The following is an 11869-nucleotide window of genomic DNA, read 5'->3' on the forward strand; positions in this document are numbered from 1 at the left end:
TTAAGTCATGAGCATGTATGATAATTACTGAACAAAACATATTGAAGAGTACTATTTCTCAATTAGAATCGCAGATCAACCAGGGTGAGAGTAAAATAAAATCACTGGAATTAAATCTTCAATCAATAAATCAGTCAGCCAATCCATCGGGTTTTACGTCTAAAAATCAACTTCATATAAATGAACACTTAATCAAGGAACTACGGGACAGAAAGAGCCGCAAAAAAAAATGTAATTTTTGCTGGTTTCCCAGAATCGACATCTTATAACTCAGAGGAGAGGAAATCTAAATACAACTACGAAATTTTAAAAATTATCTCACTAATAAGTTCAGACCTACCGAAGCCAGTAAAAATATATAATTATAAATAAGCTTAAAAACTTACTTCAAACTGTAGTACAGGTCTTGATGGTATTACTACAAAAGCAATTAAATGCATCAAAGAAAAATTAAATCATACCTTAAGCGACTGTTTTAACCAAGCCATAATTCAAAGACGTTTTCCGGACTCGTTAAAAATAGCGAAGGTAACTCCTATCTATAAGAGTGGCTCAAAATTTAAACTATAGGCCAATTTCGGTTTTCAAACTCAAACTCAAACTCAAACATTTATTTATTCAATTAGACTACTTTTAGAAGCACTTTTGAAACGTCATTACATATTTTAACATTTACCACCGATTCGGAAAGCAGTATCTACGGAGAAGAATCGGCAAGAAACTCCATAGTTGCTCTTTTTAATCATGTCAGTTTTACAATTTAATTTTACAAAATACATTATATGTGTTATATGTACATTATAATCATAATATACCAAAGAACTGTCCTGTGGTTTTTACGCGACAACCCTCCATGGGTTTTTATCGTCCATATATTCCTTAATACTGTAATAGGCTCTCTGAATTAGTACATTTTTTATATAAGTTTTAAATTTAGAACTACTGAACTCTTTAATATTATGAGGAATTCTGTTGTAAAAGCGTATACCTTGACCCATAAATGAATTTTTAACTTTAGCTAGCCGGAAAAATGGAATTTCAATTTTATTTCTGTTTCTTGTGTCATAACAATGTCTATCTCCTACTTTTGTGTGTAAATAAGCTTTATTGTGTACATATAAAATATTATTAAATATATACTGCGACGGTACAGTAAGGATACCAGTATTCTTAACACGTTCACTGCGGCACAGAAATATCTGTACTTTCCATTACTGCGTTACGGGACGTTTTAAACCTTGTCCTATACCAGAGATTGTGGCGGCACGAGGCATATTAAACCCCACCGCCCGTAGGAGACCAAAATCGTTTTTTTGGCGCCAAATAAGACAAAGTGTGCGGCTTTTGTCGTGATTATTATTAACAATGAGTTCATTAACCTAAATCTACCGTCGCCCGTGGTTAGATTAGTTAGTTTAGATTCTAGGGGTAAAATAAAATGTGGGGTCTGATGTACCCCATACCGCACTGAACAATAGCAGTTTTTCATATAATTTAGTGATGGGAAAAGAAATATCGATTTTATTTAATTGTATTTATTTATCAAACTTATGGATGTTTTTCATTAAAACAGGCCAAACAACAATATTGTTTGCAACCAGTGCATTCTGTGAGAATTTTCTTTACCTTTTTCGGCCTCACGACTTGTTAAGAAGGTGCGGAGTTTTTCGTAACATTCTACACATCTACTCTTCTTTGATCCCTTTGAGAGATGATGTGCCTTGTTTGTTGGCTTGTTGACTTGGGCAAGAGTTAAATTTTGATGAGCCATACACCGATTGCCGGGTGTTTTGGATTTGCCGCTAGTTGATTCAATGAACAAACACACTAATAGTAATCATGATTATCAACCTATTTGAAGAAAGTTACTCAACATGTCACATTCACGTTTCTATTAACGATATTTATTATAACGAGTAGTTAGGATGTTTGAAAATTACCTGTATCCACATTCAAGTCCTTCTTTGTAAAAGCTTCAATAACTTGTTCCACAAATAGTCTCGAATGAGTTGCACAACACTAACCGCGTGAAGCTAGCTTAGGGTGCGGTACGAGGTGCGTGGTGGTACGAGGTGTTCGCAACCTCGTTCCGCACTGTGTTAGAATTTTTATTTGTTCAGTGCGTCAAGAGGTCTAAGAAACCCGGTATTAAGGTCGGTATACCATTGAACTAGGAATCAATAGCACATGTCAGATATATAGATATCACTTTCCTACACTGAACCAGATGGAAGTTATGCCTCCCGCACGACAGAGAAGTTTAAGTTTTTTCCTACCGCTATAACGACGAGACACGGACAGGGTGTTTCAAGCCCTGTTTCGCAGTTAACGTGTTAAAGAGATCTCTTAGTGAGTCTCGAGCACGCAAATTATATATAGAGCGCATGGCTCTTTTCTGTAGTATAAATATAGTTTCTATATCTGCACCCCTGCCCCATAGTAGAATTCCATAGGACATAATGCTATGAAAGTAGCTAAAGTAAACCAATCTAGCCGTCTCTTCATCGGTGAGATGCCTTATTCTTCTCACTGCATATGCAGCTGAGCTGAGCTTAGCAGCGGTGGTGGTAATATGGGCCCCCCATTGTAGCTTCTCATCTAGTGTCAAACCAAGAAAAACAGTAGATTCCACAGGGTATAATACCTCCCCGTTTAAAATAATATTCCTTTTCACCTTTTTTACATTTGGGAGGATAAATTCTACACAATTTGTTTTTTTTGCATTTAGTAGTAAATTATTAGCATTAAACCAATCGGATATGCGTGAAAGAGCAGAGTTTACTTCGTCAACATTTGTGTCATGTCTATCCACATTAAATATTAATGAGGTGTCATCTGCAAACAGTACTATTTCACACATATCCTGCAAATAATAAGGTAGGTCATTAATATACACTAAGAACAAAAACGGTCCTAAGATAGATCCCTGCGGAACACCTATGTTAATCGGCGCACCGCAAGATTTCTCTCCATTAACGACAACGGTTTGTACCCTGTTCTGAAGATATGAAGCTATAAGATCCTGAGCTAAACCTTTGATACCATAAAAATTTAGTTTCCGTAATAGAGTGGAATGTTCTACACAGTCGAAAGCCTTAGAAAGGTCGCAGAATATCCCCAAAGCATTCTTTGAATTTTCCCATGCTTTGTATATATGGGACAAAAGAGCTACTCCGGCATCAGTGGTAGAGCGCCCCTTTGTGAAACCATACTGTTTGGCGTGCAGTAAACCATTTGATGCAAAATGACTACTTAATTGGTTTAAGATTAATTTCTCGAAGACTTTGCTCAAAGTTGGTAATATGGAAATTGGCCTATAGTTATTACAGTCTTCTTGGTCACCACTTTTAAATAAAGGAATAACTTTGCTAAACTTTAGTAAATCAGGGAATATACCACAGTCGCAACACTGATTAAATATAAACGCTAGATGTTTGGCAATATTTTCTATGATATTATTTACTAAATTAACAGACATACCCCAGAGATCACATGTTTTTTTTAAATTTAATGTTTTAAACGTTTTAACAATTTCATCAGCAGTCACGTGGCGCAATTCAAATAATTTGTTACACTCAGCAACGTGGTCCCTCAAAAAGGACTCTGCAAGCGCTGAGGACGAATTTAATTTCTTAGTAATACTAGCAGGGACACTACTAAAGAAATCTTCAAAAGCAAGCGCAACATCAGCACTTTTGTCAATGACCCTACCAGCATTGACAAGTTTTATGGTACTATCATTTGATTGGCTTTTGCCCATTTCACCATTAATAATTGTCCATACCGTTTTAACTTTATTGTCAGAGTTGCGTATTTTATCTCTGACATACAAACTCTTGGCAGTGGAACAAACTTTTTTAAACGTTTTTGAATAATTTCTAACGTATCTAAGAAATGATAAGTCTTTGTTATATTGTTTCATACCATATAACTCGTAAAGAACGTTCCTGCATCTGAATATACTAGGAGTTGCCCATTGACTGAATGGTAAATCCTTGGTAATAGTTAAAGATTTAACTTTAAATATTTTTTCATATTCACTATGAATTAATTTAAAAAGATTTGTAAACATTTCACAAGGATTTTTATGAAAGGATTGATCATTCAGGTCAGGCAGTTTATTATCAATATTATTTCTAAATGTATGAATGCCTTTTTTAGTTATAGGCCTAACGTTAATTCTTTTGAATGTAGGTATGTAATCCCACTCAAAAACTACTTTCTGGCCACAGTGATCCGAAGTTAGTGTGTTGAGAATATTTTTTTCTAAACAGTTGCAATCACAATATATATTGTCAATACAAGTTGCAGAAGTAGGTGTTATTCGTGTGGGTTGATCAAAAAGTTTATACAGATTAAATGAATGAAACAAATTAACTATTCGTGTAGCCGTTTGTGTGTGTGAAAGTAAATCAATATTAAAATCACCACATACTATTACTTATACCTTCTTTTTACTTCTGCCTAAACGCTTTAATATTTCTTCCATGACTGTCTCAAACATATTATAGTCACTGGAAGGAGGTCTGTATACGCAAACAATAATGTAACGCTCAAGCTCAACACAGGACAGTTCAATGGTGCGTTCTACAGAAAGGCTAACAATGTCAGTTCGTTCCTTGCATTTTAAACTATTGTGTACAAAAATAAGAGAACCTCCATGAATAGCGTTTGTCCTAAAGTATATACTTTTTAATTTATAATTATCAATATTTATTAACAACTGACATTGTTTAAGCCAATGTTCTGTTACACAAAATATTTTAATACTATTATGATTTAAAAATAATTCTATTTCTAATAGTTTGCTAGCCAAGCCTTGAATGTTTTGATGTACAATAGAAAAAGACTGCTTAGCTGTTGTCTTATAAACTAGTTTAAATCTAGCTTAGGGCTAGTTTGTCTGTCAACACTTAACCTAGGTTGATGTATATAATTACTACTACATAAAATTATAGTAGATCGATGGTCTGATACCGAACATGTACCAGACTGGTTAATATTATATGCTATTAACATAGCAAGTTCTCGCTTATATCTATATGGCAGATACACTGTATTCTTTGTCAAACAAAAAGATTTTGTACAAGAATTAAGGTCAAAATATATAAATGCATCACTATGATGATTTGTTAAATTATATAATTTTAAGTTAATATTATAGATAAATTTATTTTGATTTTGTGTCAAACTAGGCAAATATGGTAATGTACACAACATAAATTTGCATTTTGTCTGCGTTTTGCCAGTATTGTCAAAAATATTGGAGAAGATTTTACACACGAGATTAGAAAAATATTTAGACTCATTTAATTTTATTTCAGTGCGTCAATACGGATTTAAGCCAAAAAGTAACACTCTGTCAGCGACTATAACTATTAAAATAAAACAGAACATTGACGCAAACAATATAGTATTGGCAGTGTTTATTGACCTACAAAAGGCCTTCGATACCGTTTCTCACGAACTTTTAATGAAGAAATTAACATTCATTAACATTAATGGTAAAGCACTAGATATGCTGAAATCATATTTAAAAAATCGATCACAAATAGTTAAAATAGATAACCACGATAGCATTCCCTTACCAATTACATGTGGCATACCACAAGGTACGATTCTAGGCCCATTGCTTTTTTTAATTTATATTAATAATTTACAAGATTTAAAGCTAAATGGTCACCTTACACTTTATGCGGATGACACTTGTCTGTTTCATTTTGTTCCCTCTACGATGACGACACTAAAATAATGAATTTAAAACAATTATACTTTTATAATACGTGTATGTTCATCCGCAAAGCGCTAGGTACATAAAAACATAAATACAAATATTATAATCTCAACATCAAATCGCCACTATCCTAATAGACGAGCTAGCTATCTTGCCCTCCCGAAGATCCGAACAAATTATGGAAGGCGAACGGCAACATACGTTTCTAAAACGGGAATAAATGTCTTTAAACCTTCAAATGGCTAAGGCCGCAAGCGACCAATGGCTGAGCTCGGTGGGCTCTGATTGGCTCATTTGAATCGGATCAACAAGAGCTAAAACGCAAAAAAGGTGGATTTGTATAAAAAGCACGTAATTATTATTATTACTGATGGTGACACTTGTGGCTCCGTTCGGATCCACATACGGACGGTGGTGTGGCAATGGATCAACAAATACCAACCGGATGAACAAGTGAAAACGGATCAAATAATTACTAACTATATGGCACGTTTGATCAACATAGTGCCCATGGAGATATCTATATATATTTAGTATATATATATTAAGTATGTGCGAGTTAGAAATATAAATACAAATGACGTTACAGCGAAAGATAATAATTTTTAACCAATCTATCAAAGGAAGATATTGTTTGGGCGTGTTTTATTGTATTAGGTAAAGCATTCCAAAGATTTATAGCACGTACTGTGAAAGAGGAATGATAGAAATCTGAATGATGCGATGGAATCAAAAGAGAGAGATTATATGCAGATCTCAACACAAGGCTATTGGAACAAAGAAATTTAAATCTCTCCTTTAGATAGATTGGTGTTCTAACATCAAATAGAATGCAGTAAAGCAGATGAAGAATGCGTGCATTCCGGCGAAGGCGTATAGGTAACCATTTCAGTTTGGTACGGAAAGAGGATACATGATCATATTTACGCAAACCGAATATGAACCTTATGCAGAGGTTTTGAACACGTTCAAGAGCATCTAATTGATATTCATTAAGGTCAGGATAGGCGCTGTCACAGTAATCAAGTATAGGGTGAAGCAATGATTGTACTAGCTCAACCTTAGTGGGAATTGGTAGGACATTACGTAAACGTCTAAGTGAAGCGGAAGAGCTAAAAACTTTTTTTCGCAATTCCTGTAGCTGTTGTGACCAGGAAAGTGTTTGGTCCAGATATATGCCAAGGTTTTTAACAGTGGAACTGTATGGAATAACGATCCCATCAACAGTAATCTTAGGAATACCAACCCAGTCAATTTTGTTAATGAAGTGACGACTTCCTATTATAATGGTTTGAGTTTTAACCGGGTTGATATTCAAACCATGTGTTTTGCTCCATTGGATTATTGAAGACAGGTCTTTATTGGTTTCACGTATAGCATTAGGTAGGCTCTCAAGAGAAGAGTGCGTGTAAATTTGTAGATCATCAGCATATAAGTGATAGAGAGAGGAAAAGTTGTTTGAAATAGAATTAATAAATAAGGAAAATAAAAGGGGAGACAGTACGCCACCTTGAGGAACACCAGCAACGATATCACACCAGGATGAATAGGAATCGTTGTTATAGATACGTTGACGGCGTCCTCGTAGGTAACTATACATCCAATTACTTGCAGATTTTGATATATTTAGAGAGGATAATAAAGCTAACATTATGTCATGATCTATAGAATTAAATGCGTTGCTAAAGTCAATCAAAGTGAGTAGAGTAAGTTGCCTATTCTCCATTGCCATACGGATATCGTCAGTGATTTTAACTAAAGCAGTGGCCGTACTATGACCGGGACGGAAACCGGATTGGAAAGGATCAAACAGCTTGTTGGAATTTAAAAACATAGTTAACTGTTCATTAACAAGGCGTTCGAGGACTTTGGATAAGAAGGGAAGAATGGATATGGGACGGAAATCACCAAAAGTAGATGGGTTATTTTTTTTGGGAAGGGGGATAATATGAGCGTCTTTCCAAGGAGTTGGAAATTGAGAGGATGTAATGGAGAAATTAAGGATATGAGTTAGAATGGGAATGATGGTATCAAGGATAGGAATGATCATATTACGGCCAATATTGTCACTGCCAACGGCTTTAGAAGAAATGGATAATATAGCTTTCTTAACCCCACACACAGTGAATTGACTGAAACAAAAGGGAGAAAAATTTGGAATTGGAGCTTTAGAAATGGTATCAATAGTACATTTCTTAACATGCGGATCAATTACAGGAGATGAGCAAAAAAAACTATTAAGGGAGTCAATATTGACATTGGATGGAATTGAAGAGAGAGCAGCTTTACCAATCCCAAGAGACTTTAAAAACTTCCAAACTTTACTTGGATCGCCACCCTCAATTGACTCGTGAATGTGTCGACGTTGCGCGTCTCTGCACATGGTGCTACAGCGATTACGAATTTTCTTATACCTTTCGCGAGTCGCCAGAGTATTATTGGCCTTTAATACGGCCTTTGCGCGATTCTTTTTATTAATTAAAGATTTTAACTCTGACGTCAGCCAAGGTGCGGGTAGATGTTTCAGCTTAATAGGTCTGAGTGGCGCATGCTTGTCATACAGTTGCAGAAGGTAGGTGTTGAATAAATTAATTTTTACGTCTATATCGTTAGCCTTCACAATAAGCGACCAGTCCAGGTCCTTAGCATCATCAACAAGACGGTCCGTATCCATTCCACCAAAGCTGCGCTGAACAATTACTCTTGGTTTACGTTTAGGAGGGCGAATTTTGTACGAGACAAAGACAAGATCGTGATAAGAAAAACCTTCAGCTGCACATTGTCCAAATTTGGCAACATAATCAGGGGAGGACACAATAATTAAATCCAACAGGGAAGGGGAGCAGTTTGGAAAATGATGAGTAGCATTCAATGGAAGGATGTGCATGTTGCAAGAATCAACCGCGGATAAAAGTTTCTTGGACCTGTAATCGTTTTTCAATAGGCAGGTGTTTAGATCCCCCATGAGGATAACGTGATCAAAAGAAGGTATAAATTTGTCCAGCAGCTCATCAAAATAAGAAAAATAATCAGTTGAGAGGTTAGGGCTATATAGTGCACCCAGTAGTAATTTTTGATGGCAAAGTGTTACTTCGAGAAAAATATATTCAAGTGTATCAATAGGTGTGGGTTGTGGTGAAGCAGATAGAATTGAATAATTAATGCCCGATTTTAAATAAATTGCTACACCACCACCACCTCGGCTAACTCGGTCGTTTTTTATAAGATCAAATCCTGGAAGGGAATAAGCAGAAGAAGGAAGACTGGGTTTCAACCAGGTTTCGGAAATGGCAATGGCATGAATGCTACTACAATCAAAGGAAGTAAGGAGATCGGAATAATGCGCCGGAATGCTTTGCGCGTTTATATGAACTACGTTAAAATTCTTTACTACATCTGAAAAATGTGACGTCAGAGTTTCATTTAACGGAGTAGGATTAGTACTATATGTAGTGTGTGTTATTATTCTCAGTAATCAAATATCGTAAATTCAGCGGTTTGTGGCGCGGCGAATGGCGACATTCCTGTGAGAGCCAGTCGCCTGCCACTCGCCTATCTAAGTTAACGTGTAATAAATTATAAATTTATAAATGTAATAAAGTAGTTCAGCATATACAGTATTTTATTGGAAGACCCCAGCCTCTGTACACTAAACTGGTGACCCCGACGAAGAACTCTCGAAGAAAGTTTGTAGTGAAGGGAATCGGCGTAATTAGTGACATTGGCTGTGGGGTAAGTTTTGTTCGAGATCAAATTCCACGCGGCACGGCGACAGGAAGTTAGCGTGCCGCAATCGAAGAGCGCGCGTGGCACGTGGCGACTATAGCGGCAGGCGGCTCACAAGCTCATCGGCTAGTAACTCATCGGCTTAATAATGAATAAAGCAGCAGCTTCAGACACGCAGATCAAGGAAGAGGCGTCAGGCGCGGCGTTGGCATCGATAAGCGTGTCCACCAAGCTACCAGAATTTTGGACAGACTTGCCAAGGTTATGGTTCGCACAGTTCGAGTCTGTGATGGCCCCACAGAAGCAGGGGGAAGAAACCAAATTCAACCTGGTCATATCGAAACTCGGAAAAGAGGCCATTCAGCAGGTCAGCGACCTCGTGATGTCACCACCCGCCCAGGACAGGTATACGGCGCTTAAGGAGAGGCTGCTGCAGGTTTATGAAGAGAGTGCCGAAAGACAAATGCAGAAGTTGGTGTCGGAGCTGGAATTGGGTTCGCAAAGACCCTCCCAGTTTTTAAGGCGCATGAAGGATCTGGGTCGCAGCGCACAAATTGCGGACAACACACTCAAGAGCCTGTGGTTGTCGAAAATGCCGTCATCAGTTCGAGCAGTCATGGCGGTTTGTGAAGATCAGTCTCTGGACAAGCTGGCGGCCATGGCAGACAAGATTACCGAATACACCAACGTCGGGGATGTGGCAGCCGTGTCATGCAAGAAGGAAACAGATGAGCAGCCGGACGAGAAGATGAGCAGATTGGAGCTGGAGGTTGCAGCGCTCCGCGCCGAACTGAGGGGTCGCGGGCGCTCTAGGAGCAACGACAGACGGACCAACTTCAGGAGAAGATCGACATCGCGGCCGAGAAGAGCACCTGGAGACCCGGACTGGCTGTGCCGTTTTCACTTTCGGTACAGATCGAGAGCTAACCGCTGCGAGCAACCCTGCGCGTGGCGAGCCAAGCAGTCGGGAAACTAGACGGAGTACATGCGGGCGCGGTGGACGGATGTACTCAAGGTCAGGTAACCAAAAGCCATCGTTTATTAATTAGAGATAATTTAACGAAAAATAGTTTTTTGATCGATACAGGCGCTAACATTTCCGTCATTCCAAAGTGGTGTGTTAGAAAGCCTATCGAAAAAGTCGATCTAAAGTTGTATGCTGCAAATGACAGCGAAATTAAATGTTATGGAATATGTAATTTAGAGTTATCGTTGGGCCTAAGACGGTCATTTAAATGGCCTTTTGTCGTATGTGATGTAAAACAGCCGATAATAGGTGCTGATTTTTTGAAGAATTTTAAATTAAATGTAGATTTGTATAATAATAAGTTAATCGATTCAGTTACCAGTTTAAATGTCGGTGGAATTAAAAGTACACATTTTTTCGGTACTATTAAAAGTATAAATAGCAACCATCCTTACGCGGATTTACTGGAACAATTTCAGGACATCACGCGCCCGCCAGCCTTCAAGGATGTCCCAGAGCATTCCGTGTATCATCACATCGAGACTACTGGACCACCTTTGCACGCGCGTGCCAGGAGGTTACCGGCCGACAGGTACGATAGGGTTAAAAAGGAATTCCAATTGATGCAAGAGCTAGGCATATGTAGACCTTCAAATAGTGAGTGGGCCAGTCCTTTACATATTGTACCTAAAAAGGATGGTGGTATCCGACCCTGCGGGGACTACAGGATGTTAAACGCAATTAAAAAGCCAGATCGTTATCCGATACCTAGGGTACAAGATTTTACGTATGGGTTACATAATAAGAATTTTTTTTCAAAGTTAGATATTTGTAGAGCGTATCATTTTATAGGTATTAATCCAGACGACATTAAAAAAACAGCCATTATTACGCCGTTTGGGCTTTTCGAATTTCCAAGAATGACGTTTGGCCTGCGTAACGCGGCACAAACATTTCAAAGATTTATCAATAATACAGTTTTATCAGGCATAGAACAATTGAATTATGGCAGCGACTGTACAGGGGGCAAAGGTCAGTCAGTCGTGTTCGGTTACATAGATGACGTCATCATAGGATCGGATAACCCCGATATACATAGAGAACATTTACGATTAATATTTGAGAGGTTGAGTAAATATAAAATGTCTATTAATTTAAGTAAATGTGTTTTTGGACAGTCCTCTATAGAATTTTTAGGCTATTTAGTTTCAGAAAAGGGCATAAGTCCGATGCCGGAAAAAGTTAAAGCTATCGAGTCATATCCGAAACCGGAGACAGTAGAACAATTACGTAGATTTTTGGGCATGTTAAATTTCTACAGAAATCATATTCCTAACGCTGCTCGAGTTCAGGGAGTTTTAGATAGGTATTTACACGGGACTAAAAAACGAGATAAGACGCGTATAGATTGGACAGACGAGGCGAATAGTGCATTTGAAGTG

General features: G+C 37.6%; 1 protein-coding gene across 1 annotated transcript; it reads left to right on the forward strand.

Annotated features, from left to right (window-relative positions):
* The first annotated feature begins 9608 nt into the window (after positions 1-9608).
* On the forward strand, positions 9609-10982 carry LOC123704865. The gene is made up of 2 exons (XM_045653357.1): positions 9609-10480; positions 10907-10982. Exon 1 carries the CDS (start codon positions 9609-9611, stop codon positions 10434-10436), a length of 828 nt encoding a protein of 275 aa, XP_045509313.1. The 3' UTR covers positions 10437-10480; positions 10907-10982.
* The last annotated feature ends 887 nt before the right edge of the window (positions 10983-11869 follow it).

This window comes from Colias croceus, chromosome W, assembly GCF_905220415.1.
Source record: "Colias croceus chromosome W, ilColCroc2.1".
Classification (NCBI taxonomy): Eukaryota; Metazoa; Arthropoda; class Insecta; order Lepidoptera; family Pieridae; genus Colias; species Colias croceus.

Bases quoted from the DNA above. Each gene is read 5' to 3' on its own strand.
- LOC123704865 (XM_045653357.1), top strand. From the start codon at position 9,609: ATGAATAAAGCAGCAGCTTCAGACACGCAGATCAAGGAAGAGGCGTCA.